Source organism: Hyla sarda, chromosome 1 (genome assembly GCF_029499605.1).
Source record: "Hyla sarda isolate aHylSar1 chromosome 1, aHylSar1.hap1, whole genome shotgun sequence".
Lineage (NCBI taxonomy): Eukaryota > Metazoa > Chordata > Amphibia > Anura > Hylidae > Hyla > Hyla sarda.
The window spans coordinates 150,523,412-150,546,305 of record NC_079189.1 but is presented as its reverse complement, the minus strand read 5'-3'; the positions used below and the strand labels follow the sequence as shown (position 1 = coordinate 150,546,305).

Below are 22,894 nucleotides of genomic sequence, written 5' to 3'. Positions count from 1 at the left end.
TTTATTTTCTAGTGTTAGCGCCTCAAGAGCATATACCCAATAGTATCTGTGTCTGCCAATGAAGGCTACGAGAGAGATTTTACAGTGGGTAAAAAAAAAAACTCCTTTCTCCTATTATACTTCATTAAAAAATATTATTGCTAAATATGTGAAATAAAAGTTTAAAAACATTGCCACTGGGGGCGGGGGGGTCTCTTTAATTTTGAAAACGAACCCTGGTATCCAGGGCTCTTTAGTCCTGACAATGAAGAAAAGGACAGAAATTCTGAAGGGAGTGAATTTCCTCTGCTCACTCAGTACAGGGTATAATCCAGCTTTTAGCTGTGTGAGAACACTAGAGATGAGCAAAGTTACAGTGATTCGATACAAATTTCTCGGCTCGGCCGTTGCTGACTTTAGCCTGCTTAAATTAGTTCAGCTTTCAGGTATGCCGGTGGGCTGGAAAAGGTGGATGCAGTCCTAGGAGAGAGTCTCCAGCCCACCATAGCACCTGAAAGCTGAACTTATTTATGCAGGATAAATTCAGAAGTTTGTATCGAATCACTGTAACTTCGCATGTGTATATATAGATATATATATATATATATATATATATATATATATATTTGCAAGAAAAAGAACCTTGGCACCGCTGGAGTTCCTTTGTGTGAATGCCCACTGCGGCAGCTGTGATTGTCCTGAACTCCTGATGTAAAGCTATGGGTGGTGCTACACGGACTGATATAGAACATAGGCAATAGCGTGTGTGGAAGAATAAATCGGAGCACTCACCCAGTAGAAGCTTGCAAAATCTTCAGGCTTTATTCAATATTGGAGCAGGTTACAAAAGCAGTGCGGGAGAGAGGATTGGCGTGGGGGGTTGGGCAAACGGACCGTGTTCGCACAAGATCGCGCTTCGTCAGGCCACTAGTGTGCTTCCGTATGCTAGGTGTTATATAACACCTGAAGCCCGTTACCATGGTGAGGGGTGTAAACAAACCAAACAAGGGAGAAACAAGGTAACAAAGCGTAAGGTAGATTAAAAACAACTCTAAAACATACATGTGACTCAGATATAACCGGGATAGGTATGATAGCAATAAATATGTATATAACATGCTTTTTTGTAACGTTTACAGAACAACTTCCGATCTGTCATTTAACCCAATTGGGCCCGTAGCATTTAATTTAGCTATCCACCTTGCTTCCCTAATGAGAAGCTGTCGGTGTCTATTACCTCCCCTTCTGGGCTGAGTAACTCTTTCAAAACGCAATACTTTCGAATTGCCAGTGTGAACAGTCCTTACATGGTCGATTAATCTTGTGGCTCCTATACCACTGGTTATAGATTTAACATGTTCGCGAATGCGGTGGTATAGGGGGAGAATAGTTTTGCCTATGTAAAATAGGCCACATTCGCAAAATATAGTATATACCACGAAATTTGATCGACATGTAAGGAATTGTTTAATATTGACTGTTTCACCTCCCAATTTTATTTCTTTTGATTTGCTGTTTAAAGGACAAAATGGAACATTGCCACCTACTGGGATGGATGCAGATAACCAATTTTTCTTTGTCTGACTTTTTTTTATTGCTTTTCATCTTTAAATAGTCATGAATTGTTTTGTTTCTTTTATAGGTAATTATAGATTTGCTTTTTGTGGCATCTTTTAATTCGTTGTCATGTTGGAGTATATACCAATTTTGGTGTATAGCTCGTCTAACGGCTGAATTCATAGGGGCGGTTTTTATTAAAACCAGACGGGGCGGCAGGAGGAAAAAATCTAGCACAAGGATACAAGAGAAAGAAGACGGTAACATGGAGACAATGGTGGATGAACTGGTTATAGCCAATCTGACCAATGTAGAACTGAGTGAAGCTTGTATTTCTGTCCTGAATAAAGGATTACATTTTGGACTTCACGAGGATTTCCAATATCATTTATTTGAGGAGAACTTTCTACGAGGACTGCGCAAAATTAATTTTGAAAAGTTTTTCACATCAGCTATAAAATCAAATAAAAATGAATCATCACTAAGAGAAGGTAAAACAAAGTGTATGATTGGCCCCTTAGGATTTAGACCCATTAAGGATTGCACAGATGTAGATTGAGAATATTAATATGCTGATTTCTTTAACAGGAGAAGAGCAAATTATGCCAGATATGAATGAAGACAGGGAAGAATTTGGAGGGGGTAACCCATCCAGGTTCAATCCCCAGATAGTTCCTGGAAGTAGTCTTGATCTGTTCCAAAAAGCTGTATGCAGAGATGTCAAAGCAATTTTTTATCCCAAAGCTAAATTAAATGTTACAATGGAGGAGAAAAAAGCCCTTGATTGGCTTGGAGCCCGCAATGATATTGTGGTCTCCAAAGCTGATAAGGGCGGTGCAATTGTTATATGGAACAGATCAGACTACGAAAATGAGGCGCTTGCTCAATTAAATGACACCAGAATTTATGAAAAGCTTTCATATGATCCAATGACTAAAGTAATGGATAAATTAAGAGTTTTTTTTGCGCAGATCTACCGAGAAAGGTATTCTAACAACCAAGTTAGCAGAAAAATTACTTCCAACTGATCCAATAAAACCTCATTGGTACATTCTCCCTAAACTCCACAAGGGGAGAAACCCACCACCAGGACGCCCCATAGTAGCGGGTATAGGGGCCCCAACAGAATATTTATCAAGTTACATTGAGTGGTTGGTTTCTCCCCCTCTGAAGTTTATTCCCACATACCTCCGAGATACTGGAGATTTAATCTCAGCATTGAACCAATTTGAATGGCATTGATGTGGAAAGTTTGTTCACTCGAATTCCATGGTCTGCCGGTACCCAAGCTATGGGGGAATTTTTATCAAGTGCAAACAAATCATCAGAATTCATAGAATTTGTCACAGAAATCGTCCATCTAATTTTATCGAACAATGTATTCCAGTATAATGATCAATGGTATAGACAAATTAGCGGAACTGCGATGGGGACACCCATCTCATGCAGTTTCGCTAATATATTTCTTGCCATATTTGAAAGAAATTACGGTACATATTTTCCCCTGACAACCCCTATATTGCACACGTCAAGGTGATCTGGAGATTCGTTGACGACGTGTTTGTAATATGGAGTGGTGATGAAAATGAATTCCAATGTTTTGTTGAATATCTCAATCAAGCCAACACAGTTAATATGGCTTTTACATTTCACTTTGGTAACAAAACATTGGAATTCTTGGATGTCCAATTGAACATTGTCAACAACGAAATTGTTACATCTGGCTACAGAAAATCAATATCCAGAAACTCCCTATTACATTACAAGTCATCACACCCTCCGCAAACTAGAGATAGTATACCCTATAGTCAAATAATTAGATTAAAACACATTAATAATGACTATAATATTTACCAAAAACAGGTAGAGGATTTACGTAGAAGACTGAGAATGAGGGGATATCCTCAAAATATTCTTGAGGAAGCCAAACAGAGAGCTGAGTTGGTCTCCCGTGTTGACCTGCTCAAACCAAAAGTCAAAATGAAAAATAAAAGACAAAATCATGACCGATTCATATTTGCATTCAATAATACCCCTATGAATTCAGCCGTTAGACGAGCTATACACCAAAATTGGTATATACTTCAACATGACAACGAATTAAAAGATTCCACAAAAAGCAAACCTATAATTACCTATAAAAGAAACAAAACAATTCATGACTATTTAAAGATGAAAAGCAATAAAAAAAAGTCAGACAAACAAAAATTGGTTGCATCCATCCCAGTAGGTAATTATTCATGTGGCAATGTTCCATTTTGTCCTTTAAACAGCAAATCAAAATAAATCAAATTGGGAGGTGAAACTTTCAATATCAAATTTCGTGGTATATACTATATTTTGCGAATGTGGCCTATTTTACATAGGCAAAACTATTCGCCCCCTATACCACCGCATTCGCGAACATGTTAAATCTATAACCAGTGGTATAGGAGCCACGAGATTAATCGACCATGTAAGGACTGTTCACACTGGCAATCCGAAAGTATTGCATTTTGCAGCTCTTGAAAGAGTTAATCAGCCCAGAAGGGGAGATAATAGACACCGACAGCTTCTCATTATGGAAGCAAGGTGGATAGCTAAATTAAATGCTACGGGCCCGATTGGGTTAAATGACAGATCGGAAGTTGTTCTGTAAACAATACAATAAAGCATGTTATATACATATTTATTGCTATCATACCTATCCCGGTTATATCTGATTCACATGTATGTTTTAGAGTTGTTTTTAATCTACCTTATGCTTTGTTACCTTGTTTCTCCCTTGTTTGGTTTGTTTACACCCCTCACCATGGTAACAGGCTTCAGGTGTTATATAACACCTAGCATACAGAAGCACACTCATGGCCCGACGAAGCGCGATCTCGCGTGAACACGGTCCGTTTGCCCATCCCCCCCACGCCAATCCTCTCTCCCGCACTGCTTTTGTAACCTGCTCCAATATTGAATAAAGCCTGAAGATTTTGCAAGCTTCTACTGGGTGAGTGCTCCAATTTATTCTTCCACACACGCTATTATATATATATTAGGCTATATGAACATAGATGATATAATAGCAATACACAATTTGGTGTCATTGGGAGGTATTTATGGGTTATGGCCAATTTTGCTAATTATTTATTTACATTTTATGTGGATTATCTCTTCTGCTTCCCGCCAGGAATCTAAGCTTAACCCATACTGTGCTGCCAGAGCACATCCAGGAATATATGTTACCCAGACCACCCACTGATCCATGGCAAACTAGGCAAGTTCTGGCCAATGGTCTATTCTTGTGACACAGAAGTCCATGGGGGTCTGGGCTCATTGTGTCTGTCAGAAAAAGGGTACAGCTTAGGTATGTATTAACCTCTTAAGGATGCAGGGCGTACCTGTATGCCCTGTGCCCAGTCCTGGTATTTAAAATGGGGTCACGCTGGGTCGGTCCCGGCTGCTATTGATAGCCGGGACCCTGGGTTAATAGCACACAGCACAGATTGTTGTGCTGTGAGCTATTAACCCTTCGGACACGGCGATCAAAGTTGATTGCCACATCCAAAACGAAAGTAAAAGCTTCCCGGCAGCTCAGTCGGGCTGATCAGGACTATCACTAAAAAATCGCAATGTCCCGATCAACTAGGAAGCGAGCGGAGGTCCCCTGACCTGTCTCAGTCGCGTCAGATCGGTGTTTGATTTCTCCAAGCCTGAGCTACAGGCTTGAGCAATCGAGCCCTAGAACGCTGATCCATGCAAAGCTGCTATGGCTTTGCAGGGATCAGGGTAAAAGATCAGTGTGTGCAGTGTTATAGCCCCCTATGGGAGCTATAAAACTGCAAAAAAAAAGTTAAAAGGTCATTAACCCCTTCCCTATTAAAAGTTTGAATCACCCCCCTTTTCCCATAAAAAAAAAACTGTAAATAAAAATAAACATGTGGTATCACTGCATGCGGAAATGTCCCAACTATAAAAATATATCATTAATTAAACCGCACGGTCGACTTCCGGCACGGTCTATGTAGGACGCAGAGGCGGCGGGCTCCCACTATCCCCAGCAATTACCGGCACAGTATCTGCTCTCTGCTGCCCGCCGGGTGTCCCGACAGCACCACTGCATCCCCGGGAGCTCCGTAGATGGAGCGATACCTTCAGCGCAGCGGCGCAACATCGACGCAGCTGCCGCCGGCCTCCTCTCTCCAGCAGCGTGGCACGTCCAAGATGGCGCCGACGGCTACACCCCTTTAAGGGACTGTTTAAGGCCTGGGACGTCTGGCGGGCACCTTATGGGGTTTATGGGGGGATTTCACCTCTTACCTTATGGGTGATCCAATCTATTTGTTTTTTTGCTATTTTTCTCCCTACTTTGACCAAAAAAAGGGAGTCCTCATCCAGGTGTAGATGGGTTCACCTTTGTTGACCCTCTCAGGGAATATTCTATTTCAAATGCATTGTTTTTATCTTGTGTTGCTAATTTTTTTTTTTTGTTTTTTCACCCTTGGTTTTGGGTACATATGTTTGTTGGTGTGCAATATCAATTTTGGCCATCCTTATTGTCCGGACATGGGAACGAGGGAGAAATATCGGGCCTACCCTCCTGCTGCTGCTACCCTCTTCCAACCTTCCTCTGTATTACGTCATTACTCTAAATATACCCTTCTCTATGATTCTGATATGACCAAAGTATTAACATGGAATGTGAAAGGTCTCCGCTCTCCTCATAAGCGAAGACTTTTTTTTACGCTACCTAAAACGTTTCCACCCTGATATTGTATTGTTACAGGAAACACATCTTACTGATTCTGACTTCTTAAGGATGCAGCAGCAGTGGGTGGGTCATGTGTATGGTTCCTCAGTGAAGGATGGTAAGGCGGGAGTTCTCACACTAATTAATAAGGCCTTTCCATTTACCTTTCGCTCACATACCACGGATGATGAGGGCAGGGTGTCACACCTTCAGATCACACACAATGGAGAAACAATTAGTATCTATAATGTATACGCCCAAAACGGGGACAATAGCTAACACCGGGAAAATTGGTGGGAGGAGACTTTAAAACTGTCCTAGACCCCTTGATAGAAAAAGCCACACTCCCCTTTTAACTGGACCGCGTAGTAGGGACTGTGTCTTACCTTTATTTCTTGACCAAACTAATACGCAAGATGCATGGCGCTCGCTTCACCCAGATCGCGAGTTTACACATCTCTCCAGTGCCCACGGATCGTGGTCTCTCAGACAATTTTTTTCTCAGTCCTACCTTATTTCAAAAGCTGCGATCGGTGGACATTGGTGACTTGGCACTCTCTGATCATGCCCCAATAACACTGGAATTTAACCCCTCCTATCCCAAAGGGACGGACATTCTATGGCGCTTCCCCTCTTTTCTGATCAAGGATGAATCGTTTGTGGAGATGTTACAGGGGTGGTGGCTGGAATACACTGCCGACAATGAGGCCCACAGATCTTATCCTCAATTATTTTGGGAAACGGGTAAGGCGGTTATCAGGGGGAGAGTAATGTCCTATGTAGCTAACCTACGGCGGATGTCCAATTCAAACTTTTTGGAGGCTAGTGGTAAATTGAGAGACACTTGTTCCCTCCTATCATGCCACAGCTCAAAATGGGACCTAGCTGCCTTCCACTCACTTCTATGTGCTTCCGTTGGGGAATGTAAAAATTAGGAATAACTCCGCTGCTCACAGTTCGAAGTTGATCTATTCAGATATAGTAACAAGGCGGGTCGACTGATGGCTCGGCTGGCCAAAGGCAAATATATGCAATCTCATATAGTTGCAATGTCAGACGGCTCAGGGACGGCACACACTAATCCCCATTCTATAAATAACATACTAGCGCAATATTACTATAATTTATATAAGGATTCTCCGGCTGATCTATCCGCTGGTGAGGCCTTCTTGAGGGGTGTACAGCTCCCCTCGCTGTCGGATGATCAGCGGGAGATATTAAATGCCCCAGTAACGAAGGAGGAAATCCAATTGGTTGTTCAAAATTTGCATAATGGTATGGCCCCTGGCCCTGATGGCTATTCAGGTGAATCCTTCAAGGCTCTCCTACCCCAACTATCTCCGGTTCTCGTTGATGTTTTTGCCTCCTATATGTCATCAGGTTCGCTGTCACAAGGAGCATCATTAGCCTATATAAAAAGTACTCCCGAAACCGGGTAAGAATCCTAAAGATCCGGGCTCATACCACCCTATTTCGTTGATTAATCAGGATATAAAAATATTAGCGAAAATATTAGCAGATAGGCTGTCCAGATTCCTCCTCATACTGATAGGTAACCACCAAGTGGGCTTTGTCCGTGACCGTTCAGCAACCATGAATCTCCGCACTGTTCTGACGGTTTTGGACAGATTGCAGCACCAACCCCAGCCAGGAGAGCGGCCGGCTTTATTGACTTTAGACGCCGAGAAGGCCTTTGACAATGTGCGTTGCTGCAGGCTGGTGCTTGATCGCTTAGAGATAAGGGTCTCTTTTCGTACTTATCAGGAATTTACAGTGCACCAAAAGGCGAGAGTTTACACACCAGGCATTCTTTCTACCCCTTTTTCTCTATTTAAGGGGACTCGACAATTGTCACCCCTTCTTTTTAATCAGGCCATAGAACCCCTAGCTAGGTCATTGATATCATCTACTCTTTCCCAAGGTATAAAAGTGGGTAGGGAGGAAGTGAAGCCAACTATGTTTGCTGACGACGTCCTTCTCTTCCTAAACCACCCTGGTTCCTCCTTACCAAAGATATTGGACAATCTAAGTAATTTTGGAGATTTCTCGGGATACAAAATTAACGTCACTAAATCGGAAATACTCCCAATGGGTTCCTTTCAGCCTGACTGGTTACCGGAAATTGCGAGGCTAGGTGTTAGAGTGGCTCCCTTTTTGGTCACATACTTGGGGATTAAAACTGGGAAAACACCTACCCAATTATATTCAGTACACTATCCACCTCTATTTGCTAAAATACACACTGAATTACTTAAATGGAAAGGTCTGCCACTCACTTTTATGGGTAGATGTCAATTACTGAAAATGGTAAGCTTTGCCCTCCTACTTTACCCCCTACAAACTTTACCCCTTCTAATATGTCATGATGACGTTCGTAAACTTAATGCAGCGTTTACTAAATTTGTATGGGAAGGAAAAAGACCCCGAATAGCACTCCAAAAACTGATGCTGAGTAAAGCGAAGGGGGGGCTCAATTTCCCTAATATAAGGGTAATGTTTTAACACTGATTGGATTCACGGATCCTCTTTTCACACTATGTATACTCTGGAATCGGCATTAGCCGCACCTTGGAATTTAACTGTCCTCATGCATACGTCATATACCAAATTGCCTCTCCTGGTGAAGAGATCAATTTTATTGAGGGACACAATTGTAGCGTGGAAAGAGGTCCGGAAATTGTTCCACCTTCCATTTCTAGTGTCTAAGCATCTTCCACTAATGAACCATCCAGAGCTCCCCTTTAATATCCCTGCTAGAACACTCTCCCTGTGGGTAGATAAGGGCCTCATAAGGGTTAATCAACTTATTGACAGACCGAACAAAAGCTGGCACACTCCACAGTCCTTGCCATCGCTTTTTAATTTACCAGCCTCACACACACTCCCTTTAAATCAGATTAAGGCTACATGCACACCACGTTTTCCCTACGTTTTGAACCGTATACGGCTGGGGAGAGGGGGCGGAGAGTCGGGGGCGGGGCGACCGCATGCTGCTGTATGCGGTCCCCTATCTAATGTATTTCAATAAGCGACCGGAGTGAAACGCTGCCTCCGGTCGGCTCCGTTTTGCCCCGTATACGGTTTCCCGACCGGACCTACAAATGCTGTCGACAGTTTGTAGGTCCGGACAACCATGAAGCAAATAAACCTTGGAAATATTTTGCGCATACGCCATTGAACGTGCGTTTTTTTTTAAAACACATTTTATTGCAATTTTTGTAAGCAAAACATTTACACACAGAAAAGACAAATAACGTAAGGCCAAAGTACAACGATGAACAAAGGTGTGCATTGGAATAAACCATCAGGTAGCGCCATGCTCCTGAACCCCCACCTGAAAACAGTGAAAAAATAAAATGAAAGAAACTAAACAGTCCCTAACTATAAAATAAGAAAAAATAGAAGGCCAGGTCTGGAGAAATCCAGACCTGTGTCTTGCCTCCTAGGACACTAAGCTTAAACTGATAAGCTCAGGGCCAGTAGGCGGGGTATAGCCTGCTGGGAGGGGAGCAGACTTTTTTTTTGGTTTGCCTAGTGTCAGCTCCTCCTAGCGGCAAGAGCATATACCCACGGTCTGTGTCCCCCAATGGTTTCAGACCGAGAAATAGGAAATGTCCTCTATCTGCCATCATGGGCCAGTCACCCACATCTTATATTTGGGTTCTCCATCAAATCCTCTTTCTAGGGGTACCTGACATGACCCCCTTATTGTGTATAATTTACCCAGTGCATACAGTTTGGGCAGGGATCATTACACAAGGGTCATGTGAGGACTCATTTTGAAGGTAGTATGACGGAGAATCTAACTGTACAAGATAGAGGCTGCGGACATATTTCCCTGACCCCCATATTTAATATTTGGAAGACATGGCATTTTCATCAATTGACATCAGGAGAGAGAGAGTCTCTCTGTCTAGGGGAAGTGCCAAATTCACCATCCAGGCAACGGTGTCCCTTAATTGGCACAGGTATGTTAATTGCCCCCAAATGGCCACTGGATGCTATCGCTCAGATTGTCGTCTCCCGTCAGATCAAACAGGAGGGATTCTTTGAAATGTTAAACAACTCAGATAAGTGTGTAATGGAATTAACAGTTGTGCATACTGATAGAAATTTTGCAGGATATATACCACCAGTAATGAATGACAAGCAATCACAATGCAATATGGATACATATTTTTGCTCTTGTATATGACACCGGCCGCACCTGCTTCCTTGGGACGGGAACATCAGAGGACAGTCAGCCTATCAGCAGCCGCAGCAATGTTCTGCCTCGGTCGGTGATAGGTTGAGCGCAGTGTCATGTAAGAAGGCGGAACATCGCTGCGGCCTCTGACAGGCTGACGGCTCTCCAATAGGGGAAGGGAAGTTCAGTACAGAGGTCCAGCGCCGGCCACCCACAACAAACAGGAAAAGGAGGGCAGCGCTTGCGGGTTACATGCGTGTGATTAGTTCCCCGATGGGGACAGCGCAACGCTGGGCTGATAATTTTGGGGGGGGGGGGAGAAGCAGAACAGCGCTCGCAGGTCACATATGATTAGTTCCCTTATGTGGACAGCACAGCGTTGGGTTGATAATTCATTCATTCCCGAGGGGGAGGGGCCCAACCGGTGTTGCGCTATGGGAAAAATTCATATTGTGCAGGACAAAAATGTTGGTATTTGGTATGAACCGGTATACTGCCCAGCACTAAGACAAGTTGTACATTTTACTGGCAATCTTGACATATAATTTATTAGGAAGCCAGAAAAAAAAATTGTAGGGCAAAACACAAAAAAAAAAAGGAAAATTGAACTGTCCAAATTTGTGGGGAATTCATTGTATGGTAAAACAGACATGCTAAATTTAATCTATGGGTCAGTAAGATCACCTTGTTACCACTTTGAAGGGTAATGTAATATAACCAAAACTTGCACGGTTAAAAAAAAAATAAAAATAAATAAAGATATATAATATATAATATATGCAAAGTCCAGGAATCACAGCACCAATAGGTCAAGGATCTTCATAAGCTGGTTATATATATATATATATCTTTTAAATGACAGGCTTTAAAACAAGTGTATATGCACAAAGATTGAGAAAATACATTAGAAATAATGTCAATACCAAGGACTCCGTAGCATTTAATCAATCCTTTAATATTGATTTATGTAGTAAATAAAAACCAACAACTTAACATGTAAACATGAGAACAGCATAAGCTGTTTCTATAGCACACCACACACAACAGGTATAAAGGACAATAGCACATGCTTCTGAGAAACTGTCTTCAGAAACAAGAGGCATCAAGAACATATTTGCAAGAAAACATTCAAGTCCACCACAAGCTTTAAAAAAAAAAAAAAATAAAAAATAACAGTAATACATGAGGACAATAATATTTCTCCATAACAAAAATGTTTGCATTAATCTCAACGAACATTTAAAAATAATCTAGAAAACAAGACGAAAAGAACGCTGTAGTTTCATTTACAGATTTAAAATAAAATACTTTATGTGCTTACACGTCTTTTCGATATGTCAGTGCAAAATAGAGCATAAATGCTTGCTTTCACAAGTTCTCTGTCTGAACACAAGCCCCCAATTGTTCATCTTGCAGCCTTAGGATATTGCTAGCAGCTTTATAGTCCGAAGCTTACGCTACAATTCTACTGAATTGTCTCTAGTGCACGCCTCTGCTCACAAACAACCCTATAAACTGACCAAGCTTTAAACAAAGGGTGAAATAATGATCAGAAGTTACTAGGATGGAGGGGCTGAAAAAAAATAAAATACTCAACACTCCTATGATGACTTAGGAGTTACACAACAAATACTGGTCACATTTTTGATTGCCGCATTGACATGCAACACTTTTTGCCCCTTAAAAAATAGTGAAGTGGTAAACAGTTTGCTATTTACAACATACCACCAAAAAGTAACAACATTCAAGTTTCTTCTCTGTGTAGGAGTTTCTAAGATGAAAGGCCTTTGGAATGGAAGCACAATCAGAAGCAACAGCCATCAAAAACTGATCGGTAGTCTTAATAAGAATAAGGCATTTAAACATACAGCCTACTCCATACATAGTGTGACAATCTAATGTATCACTGCAAGTCTAAGTGCTGAGAAACTGGAGGAGATCAGGCCGTACTAGGAGTCCTCTTACATTTAAGTGTCGTAAATGTCTACATAAATAAACAGATGAATACCACACAGTTACTTTAAACTATCCCCACTATCTATTTCACAAGAACAGTAAGAAAGAATAGTAAGAAACCCAAGTGGTAGTAATTGAGAAAGACAAGAGAAATACAAACTGAAGGCTTACTTTGCCCATCACCCTCCCCCCCCCCCCCTAAACATTTGCCATACTTTAAAAGAATATATGATTCTCAATTTATTATCTTATGTATATATTGTCCAAATAAATATGAAGAAAAACATACAAATATTCTTAGCAGACATCAACTATGAACTTCTATTCATGTTGTGGTTTGTAAGCATCCACAAATTGACGTCTTCTATTTGACCGACCTCTAAAATTTCTGAAAGAGCCATCGTCTCTTCCTCTTTGTCCCCTCCAGCCCTCATCAGTTCTATTATACTGGTATCCTCCTCTGTTAGTCTGATAATACCTGTCATTTCGAGGTCTCCTACTACCATATGACTGATTGTAAAAGTTCTTTGATCTGCCACTGCTAAGCATATTAGACACCTCCCGCTCATCCTCTGAGCTCTCTTCCCTCGTTCTAAGTGGCCTCTCTTCAGGTGGAAGAACCTGTGCCATAGCTACTGGCACTGAAGCCACCTCCTTCTCTAAAGATTTTTTGCCCTCAGGTATTTCGGTTAGAACTAAGGAAGCCATTTGATGATCAGTCAACTTCACTGGAAGCTTCAGGGGCTCTACAGTGGCCATTTCTGTAGCTGGTTCCTCTTTGACCACTGTGGTATTTGAAGTAGACTCTCTGACCAGATCAGCAGCAGGCAATAGAGGACTATCTGGTTCACTCACAAAATGATGTGACTGATTTATTGCTTCTTGAACTGCATTATTTTCTAAGACAGCCCCTGTTGAAATGTTTTCAGACAAACTTGTATCCTGAGGGTTAATGAAGACACTATGCCGTACCATTGGGTTTTCAATATATCCTTGATAGGGATATCCATACCAAACATGTGGGAAAAACGGAGACGCTATTGGAAGTGGTCCCATATAGGAACCCTGTCCAAAAGGAGGTTGAGGGAGCAATGTCTTGTTTGACAGCAGGTCTTCAAATTCACTACCCTGTGCCTGGAACGGATCCATTTCTTCTGATGAATTAGGTTGTGGAGGTATCTCCTCACCAATTGTTGGGTTTTCGACAGGCAGGGTTTGAACCACTGGGGGACAAAAGCCTACAGGTTGTTCACTCTGGTTCTCACTCCTAATCTCACACTGATGAGCAAAGACCGAAGGATCTACTTCACTTTGGTTTACAGCAGATTCCTGTACCCAGTGGCTTTGTGGGTAAACGTGAACATTTGGATACATCCTGCAAATATTTAAGTAGGCTTGATGAAGGGGGTGAAGGTATAAGTGTGGAGGCCACATTGGACATGTATAAGCCTGGGAAAAATAAAAGCAAAAAGAAAAATAATTAAGGCCTATTTATTGTGGTGGAATCAAACAAATCACACTAGTATCCTTAAAACAACATATACATAATATATCACAAAAGAAAAACCATTTACATAAAATTAGACCTTCAAGCTACTTCCCCTTCAGATTTAGATTAATCAGGGGGAATCGGTCAACATAAATACAAAAAGCCTTAAAACTGGGATCAAGACGTAACAAAAATTTAAAACATACCTTTTATATTGCTTTGCAAGCATTGCAACTAGCAAAAAGTATGTTTCTAAATACAGCTAACTATGTGTAATTTATGTAGTTAAGTCTTAACTATAACTAAATTAAACTAAAACCACCAGAATGCACAGTAAGCATGATGATCAAGCATCTGAAATATGACAGAACACTAACCTTTATGCCAAGATTGTAAAAGAAATGAAGAATGCTTTTATCTGAAAAATAGTAACATACACAGTTGTAACATTTAGAAACATTCCCTCTGCACACATGGGGGAGATTTATCAAAACTAGAGATGAGCGAACTTACAGTAAATTTGATTCGTCACAAACTTCTCAACTCGGGAGTTGATGACTTATCCTGCATAAATTAGTTCAGCCTTCAGGTGCTCCGGTGGGCTGGAAAAGGTGGATACAGTCCTAGAAAAGAGTCTCCTAGGACTGTATCCACCTTTTCCAGCCCACGGGAGCACTTGGAAGCTGAACTAATTCATGCAGGATAAGTCATCAACTGCCGAGCTGAGAAGTTTGTGACAAATCAAATTTACTGTAAGTTCGCTCATCTCTTATCAAAACCTGCCCAGAGGAAAAGTTGCTGAGTTGCCCATAGCAACCAATCAGATTGCTTCTTTCATTTTTCAGAGGCCTTTGCAAAAATAAAAGCGATCTGATTGGTTGCTATGGGCAACTCAGCAACTTTTCCTCTGGACAGGTTTTGATAAATCTCCCCTTACATAGTACACATTTTGTTTAAAACAAATGAAGGACCAGATTCCAAGTCCTTCTGACTTACCAGTAGGTAGGTCATCTCCATTTTTACAGAGCGAGTAGGGAGGAGGGGCAGTAGCTCTCTCTCCTTTTGCATTTACAGGAAAACCAGGATAAAGAGGGTCCTGGTAAGCACTCAGTGTCTGTGGCATAGGCAGTAAAGGTTGGTTAACTGCTGGAATTGAAACTGGAAGTGGTGAAAACTGGGCTGATGTCCCCTGAGGTTGTAATACAGAGTCAGATCCAGCTGTAGGTGAAGTAGGTATCTCCACTGAAATCCCTAAAAATAATGCAGATGCATCAGTTACTACATAGCTATGTATTTTCATAAACAAGCAATATCTAAATCCCTGAGAAAATATATTCATGTACATTAAATCAATGATAAAACCCAAACAAAAGCTACCCTACTTTGCATGTGTTCGTAACACCTACTCTAGACTGATTTCTCATATTCACGTATCTAGCTAATTCAATCCATGAGGTTTCATTTGGGCAGGCCTTGTTGACCTGCACCAGAAGCTGTATTAAGGATTGTTGTATGTTTAATATAACACTGCTGTCCTTTCCTATTGTTAATGAAAGACTGTTACAAGTTTTCTACATTTTTAAAGATTCTTATATGTAATTATCTCTTCATAGTTCAGTGAAGATTTTTTTTTATTACCTTGTAGCTCAATAATGCATATTACTGTGAAAAATCATTTTTACTTCTATTATGTGCAGTTCATTTATAGCATTTCTTCCAAGTAAATGTGTCCCCTAGATCTTTCCCTGATAAGGGCAAGATACTGAACCGTGTTTTTTTCCTGTTTCCATTTTCTGATTGTACTTTTTTTATTTACATTTTTTGTACAATATTAGGAGGGCTGCCATCTTGCATAAGCTGTTTAACAGCATTTAGTAATATGCTTTATGGCAGGACAGGACCTGTCTCATTTAGATTAACTGAACTTTCCAGAGGTCATTCAACAGGGAGTGGAGAGGCTGTTCAGAGGAAAAGCAAATTTATCTCTATCCACTGGCTTCACCTTTCACTGTACTCCTGTCGGTGCTGTGAAGAAAGGCATTGCTGGGAAATGATCTGTACAGAACAGGAAGCCTCAGTTTAGTTTTAGCCCTAGCAACCAAAGTGGAAACTGCAAGATTTAACGGTTATTATAAAATAAAGATAGAAAAATAAAAAAAATAAACTACCAAAAATTCTTTAAAAAAAAAATATGCTAAAACATAATTTCAAAAAGGTAATTTTTAACAAATTCCCTTTAAATGCAAGGGGATAGTCAAACAGTAGACTAACCTGACCAAGGCGAGACCACGGCGGGTATAGAAGGCACTGTGGTTGGTGTCTGTTGCTCAGCAGTGGTTGGAAGAACAGTGACATCATGTAAAACAACAGATTTAGAGGTAGCAAGTGGCTTTGTTTCCTGTAAAATTAATGGAAGAAAAAAAATAAAAAAATAAAAAATAAAAAGAAAAGTACTATAATTTTAATGTTTCACATACAAATAAAGCATCCTCTTATGCTCTTAGTAATCATAAATATTATTTACATTTTCCACTATGGTGTTCAATATTGAAGTATTTATGTTTTCAGTGCAATACAGTTCAGAAACATGGAGAGCTGATGTGTAGTAGCCTCTAGGCTGGCCACCTTCACACACTGAGGACAAGTCATGCGATAAATATGCTATAGGATTACAGAAAGCAACACTATGTATGTATAACCAAGAAATTCGAGGCAGTTGTCCACCATGCATGTTTGTTATAAAAATATTTATTAAATAAAAAAAATAAAAAAAAGCGCAGTAGTTTTCTACAGGTTTGTAGAATGTTGTACCTACCTCACTTAATTTCTCCTCACTCACTTTTGGAGGCTGTGTCAGTTTGTAGGCTTTAGAAAAAAAAAAAAAAAAAAGGACATTTAAAAATAAATACATTTAAAAGTACATAGGTTATATTACCGCACCGCACCCAAGATTTATCTCTGCATAGTGGTAACTGCATAAGTAGATTTTTTTATGCTTACCGTAAAATCTCTCTGTGGATCCATTGGGGGACACAGAGCTACAAACAAATGGGTGGGTGCTGTGTCCCCCAATGGATCCTCAGAGAAACCTTTAACAGTAAGCATTTAAAAAAATAAAATATCTACTTTTCTCGGTAGGCTCCATTGGGAGACACAGAGACCATAAGACGTACCAAAGCAGTCCCTGGGGTGGGAAAAAAATACCCAAACAGAATCAGGCAGAAGACTAAGCCACTGCCACCTGCAACACCTTGCAACCCAAGCTGCCGTCCACGGACACAAAAGTGTGCAGAATTTGGTGAACATATGCAAGGACGACCAGGTGGCTGCCTTGCAGACTTGTAAGGCCGAAGTCCCATTGTGTAGCGCCCAATGGACCGGAAAAGGTGGGACCTTCCCTCTACGACTGTACAATTACGAGATGGTGGAACGGATCCACCGCAAAACTGTCGCCTTGGAAGCCGGAAGACCCTTGCGACGACCCTCTGGAATCACAAAAAAGGAATCAATCTGCCAGAAAGGGGAGGTGATAAAAAGATAGATCTGGACAGCTCAAATCACATCCAGACAATGGAGGTAACACTCCTAAGAGTTGGATTGAGCCGGACAAAATTAAGGGAGCACGATCTCGTCGTTCATGTGAAAGGAGGAAACCACCTTGGGCAAGAAGGAGCAAGTTGGCCAAAAGACTAACTTGTTCTAATGAAGGACCCGGCAACATCAGTAACATGTACAGTTTATTGAGCTCTGCTGTGCTGCACAGCCTCCCTGAAGCTGGCCAGGGACCAATCAGAGCAGTCCCCGGCCGGCAATCGCTCCTATTGGTCCATCAGTGCAGACGGACTAATAGCAGGGATTTGGCGGGGTCTCCTCCGCTGCTTCACACAGTGAAGCGATCACTAGTGAGGGGGGCCCCGTCGGAGGAGGCCCACCCGTAGCACTCAGGATCGGAACTGTGTTCAGGTTTTTTTTTGGTTTCGTTTTTTAAGCCGAAATAAAAATAAACAAGCAGGCAAACCTTTATTTTTTTGATCTTCTGCATCAGATTTCTTCCTAGTGATTTTTTCATTAGTTAGAGCTGGGATCTTTTTCAAGGGTAAAGCATCAGAACTCTGTACAGAAGTATAAGTAGTGGAAAAAATAAATGAAAAAAATTAATAGCAGCTGAAAATATACAATATATTTAGTACCGTTTGGACAAGTTAAACATTAAAGGGAATTTGTCAGCTGAATCTGCTTCTAAGAGATGCAGACACAGTTTGATAGCAGTTTGTTTTTTTCTGGAGCTGATGGGGGTTGTCAAATTAATAAAATCACCTTTTTATGTCTCTACCAAGTGCCTAGAAGGCGGGGCCGAGCTGCTCAAGTGCTACAGCCTGGCACACCTTCTCACTCATTCTCACCTCCCAACCCCTTCTTAAACAGCTCCAACTCACCTACTTGACCCTTGGCTGAGAAATAGAAAAGGCAATTTAAAATGTTTAGCAACCACCATCAGCTTTTATACCACAACAAATAGCAGGAAACAGTTGATAGGTTCCCTTTGTAGGTGTATTCGGATTAAAGAAAGGGAAAAAAAAAAAGTGTCAGGGTACTACAATAATGAAATACAACATACATTTCTGATTCAACTGCCATGGCTTCACTTGCTATGGTGCCTCTATTTTCTTCCAAGCATGACATTGTTGTCTCAGCTCTCCTGATGGTTTTGAACCCCCTGAAGTCAATCAATCAATGAGGCTGCGGTGTGTTTAGATAAGCAACAGAGCCAGGACAGCACTAAATGCAGGGGAGTACACAGTGGAAGCAGAGAACACTAATGCTGAACTCTGCAAGGTAAGTGTTACATCCCTAGCCTGCTGTAATTTGTTTGTACACATTGTAAAACCCCTTTAACAATAGTACTGCCGTATATACAGGTGATAGCTAGAAGGTGCTTAAATCCCTTTGATGGATATACTCGTCACAGAAAAAGCTTAGCCCATGTGATTAAAAAATTATTTTAAATGTAGAAAAATGTAGGAAATTTAAAATTAACTAAAATTTGCTGCTAAACTTCTAAGACCCCTAACATCCTAAGGAAAAAAAAAAAAAAAAAAAAAGGTTCCCAAAAGGATGACAACATAAAGCAGCTATATGGTAAAATGAATTAAAGGAAAACTGTCACCCTGATAACCCACACTAAACCCAACACACGGGGTTCTATATAGTGTGGGTTATCAGGAGTGCAAAGAGTTGTCACCAAATTCCGTCCAGTGGCTCCTGTTATATTGCCCGAAGAAAGCACGGTGCTCAATTTAGTTAATTGTGCGTAGGAGGAGAGGCCCCGCCGGCTGCTCGCTCCCCTGCTTCTTTCTGCCTCCTGAAACAATCTGTCTGTATTCGCATATTAAAATTCTGTGCTGCGCTCTTAAGCAGGAGCGCAAGCACAGTTTAGTTTACAGACAACGCGCACATCCTAGTGACACGAGTCGCATGTCATGTGAGCGCTGGGCTTCCAAGCATGCACTCTAGGAAAGTAGCAGAGTGCTCTGGCAAGAAGTGCCATTATGTCACTAGGACATGGGAGCTGTCTAAGCTAACTGAGCTTGCGCTCCAGCACAGAATTTGAATATGCTAATAGAGACAGATTGTTTCAGGAGGCAGAAAGGGGGCAGGCAGCCAGTGGGGCCCCGCCTCCTGCACACAATTACGGTATTTATCGGCGTATAACACGCACTTTTTAGGCTAAAATTTTTAGCCTAAAGTCTGTGTGCGTGTTATACGCCGATACCGCCCCAGGAAAGGCAGGGGGAGAGAGGCCGTCGCTGCCCGCTTCTCTCCCCCTGCCTTCCCTGGGGTCTAGAGCGCTGCTGTCCGCCCTTCTCACCCCCTGGCTATCGGCGCCGCTGCCCGTTCTGTCCCCCTGACTATCGGTGCCGGCGCCCCATTGCCGGCACCGATAGCCAGGGGGAGAGAAGCGGCGCCGACAGCCAGGGGGAGAGAAGGGGCAGCGGCACCCATTGCCGGTGCCGCTGCCCCGTTGCCTCCCCCCATCCCCGGTGGCATAATTACCTGAGTCGGGTCCGCGCTGCTGCAGGCCTCCAGCGTGCGTCCCCGGCGTCGTTGGTATGCGCTGAACGGCGCGGCACATGACGTCAGTGCGCCGCGCCGTGCATAGCAACGACGCAGGGGACGCACGCCGGAGGCCTGGAGCAGCGCGGACCCGACTCAGGTAATTATGCCACCGGGGATGGGGGGAGGCAACGGGGCAGCGGCGCCGGCAATCGGTGCCGCTGCCCCTTCTCTCCCCCTGGCTGTCGGCGCTGCTTCTCTCCCCCTGGCTATCGGCGCTGGCACCGATAGTCAGGGGGACAGAACGGGCAGCGGCGCCGATAGCCAGGGGGTGAGAAGGGCCGACAGCAGCGCTCTAGACCCCAGGAAAGGCAGGGGGAGAGAAGCGGGGAGAGAAGCGGGCAGTGACAGCCTCTCTCCCTCTGCCTTTCCTGGGGGTATATCGGGGTATACACGCGCACACACGCACCCTCATTTTACCATGGATATTTGGGTAAAAAACTTTTTTTACCCAAATATCCTTGATAAAATGAGGGTGCGTGTTATAGGCCGGTGCGTGGTATACCCCGATAAATACGGTAACTAAACTGAGCATGGGACTTTCTTCGGGCAATATCACAGGAGCCACTGGACGGAATTTGGTAAGTGACACCTCTGCACTCCTGGTCACCCACACTATAACCCTGTGTATTAGGTTTACTGTGGATGATCAGGGTGACCGTTTTCCTTTAGCTAACTAATTTGTGACTTAAAAGCAAAGTTTTAAATTACAAAAAATAAGGTTTTCATTTTTTTTTTTTTTTTAAATGTAAGTTTTTCCACAAGTGATTGCTGAAGGTAAACCAAAATATACCAACATAAAACACAATAAGTCATGAAAAAAAAAAAAATGGCAGAAGCACTTGGATAAGTAAAACAATTACGAAAGCCACCTTTGAGTTTTACTCCAGTTTACCCCCTATCCTTTGGATAATTGTCTTACTGGGGGAACGGAATCTCTATGGGGGAGCCGAAGATACCAGAGCACAGCACTTCAGCTCTCCCATAGAGATGCATGGAGGGAATGTGCCAACCTCCGTTCAGTGCACAAGGAGAGCCGGAGCGCTATGTAAGAGATTGCGGAGGGTCCCAGCAGTTGTAAGCCCAAGATCAGACACTTATTCACTATCCTTTGGATTGTTCCTAAACTGGACTACTCTTTTAGGTGAGACAGGTCAACTGGATTACTCTTTAAGGTGAGACAGGTCAGATTTGAAAAATAATCCTGTGTCCTAAAGGCCGAAATTGGCTCCGCCCCTTGAGGGTTTAAATCCATAGCAGATTTAGATCAATGACAAAACTCACGCTGATTGCAATAAGAAACATCAATAACTTACAGAGAGGGCTGGAAATGCCTCAGCATCTCGGTTTTGCATTTCATACAAAGATTTGGATTCCTCCATCACTTGTTTCTCTCTACGTTCCTCTGGAGTTAAGCCAAAGTGAACATTTTCTCGTTTGAAATAACTGGATTCCTCACTTTGCTCAAGCTTCCTGTAATTAAAAAAAAAAATTAAAAATCTAATTTTTTTAAGCCACAGAATAAATGAATTATTTTACTTGACAGGTTCCCCAGCAGCAAACTGATAGGAACAACTGCCCATATAAACCACATTTTTGATCTGTCCACCCACTTTGAATGAAGAAAAAAAAAGCAACTGCTGAGGACTGCTATTAAACAGGTGCACTAAGGGAGCCTGTTCTTTTAATTGGATGTGGACCTAGTGGTTGAAAACCCGATGATCAGACACTTATCACCTACCCTCTAGATAGGTATTATGCTGTCATTTACATCTTTACTACTAAACAAAAATCTGTAACATTACAACAGCCCCAACATAAACCATACAATGTAGAAGAAGTAAAGTTTATACGGCAAAGCAACAGCTATGATAGTGCAGAATAAATCCTTTCCTCTATCGGCTCCATTGGGGGACACAGACCATGGGTATATGCTGCTGTCTCTAGGAGGCTTGACAATAGGCAACAAGAAAAGTCGGCCCCTCCCAGCAGGATATACCCGCCCACAGGCACCTGAGCTAATCAGTTTTAGCTTAGTGTCTGTAGGAGGCAGACACAGGTCTGGTGCTCTCCAGATCTGGTCGCTTATTTTTGAGATTAGGGATGTACCCTCCTGTGGTGGCTTTGGTTCACTCTTCTTCGTCAAGGGCGATCCTTTCTGCCCCTCCACTGACCACTGATGCCAGTCTCAGCGGTCGGGGAGGAGTCTTTAGGGACCGGATGGTCCAGGGCCTTTGGTCCTCCCGAGAAGCCCTTCTCCCCATCAACACATTGGGACTCAGGGCAATCTATCTTTGCCTGCACCATTAGGAGCGCCTTCTCTAGGACCATCCTGTTCATGTCCAGTCGGACAACTCCACAGCTGTGGCGTATATCAATTGCCAGGGCAGCACACGCAGCAGCTCAGCAGCGATGGCCAAGGTCTCCCAGATTCTTCTCTGGGCGGAACTCAGAGTTCCCTCCATCTCAACGATTCACATTCCAGGAGTGGGGAATTAGGAGGCGGACTCTCAGTCGCTCCTTGGCCGACCCCAGCGAGTGGTCTCTTCATCCAGAGGCGTTTGTGGAAATCTGCAACCTCTGAGGCTCTACGGACATGGACCTGTTCGGGTCCCACCACAACCAGAAGGTTCCTCGCTTTGTGGCGAAGTCCCAGGATACCTTGCTTGTAGCCGTGGATGCCCTGGCGATTCCCTGGTCGCACTTTGCCCTCCCCTATCTCTTCAGCATTTCATCTCAACGAGGACGTTGTCCTTCCGTCTTCTTGCCCTGCTCATCTCATCCCGGGCTTCTTTTCGCTAGTGTGACTGCTTTGTGCTTAAGGAGGGTTGTTGTAAGTGACTTCCTGCTTCAAAGGACACGATTGCACGGTGGATCCATTCTGTCTTTTCAG

General features: G+C 42.6%; 1 protein-coding gene across 4 annotated transcripts in view; it reads right to left on the bottom strand.

The window, feature by feature from the left end:
• Positions 1-11,283: 11,283 nt before the first annotated feature.
• Positions 11,284-22,894, bottom strand: part of OTUD4 (OTU deubiquitinase 4) — a 70,562-nt gene continuing 58,951 nt past the window's right edge. For all 4 annotated transcript variants that reach the window (XM_056562864.1, XM_056562865.1, XM_056562866.1 and 1 more), the window contains exons 14-20: positions 21,318-21,474; positions 17,906-17,999; positions 16,703-16,752; positions 16,159-16,285; positions 14,884-15,138; positions 14,265-14,305; positions 11,284-13,847 (exon numbers count right to left, since the gene is read on the bottom strand). In XM_056562864.1, the coding sequence (XP_056418839.1) occupies positions 12,720-13,847; positions 14,265-14,305; positions 14,884-15,138; positions 16,159-16,285; positions 16,703-16,752; positions 17,906-17,999; positions 21,318-21,474 (1,852 nt within the window). In that variant the 3' untranslated portion in view covers positions 11,284-12,719. The remainder of the gene's footprint in view (positions 13,848-14,264; positions 14,306-14,883; positions 15,139-16,158; positions 16,286-16,702; positions 16,753-17,905; positions 18,000-21,317; positions 21,475-22,894) is intronic.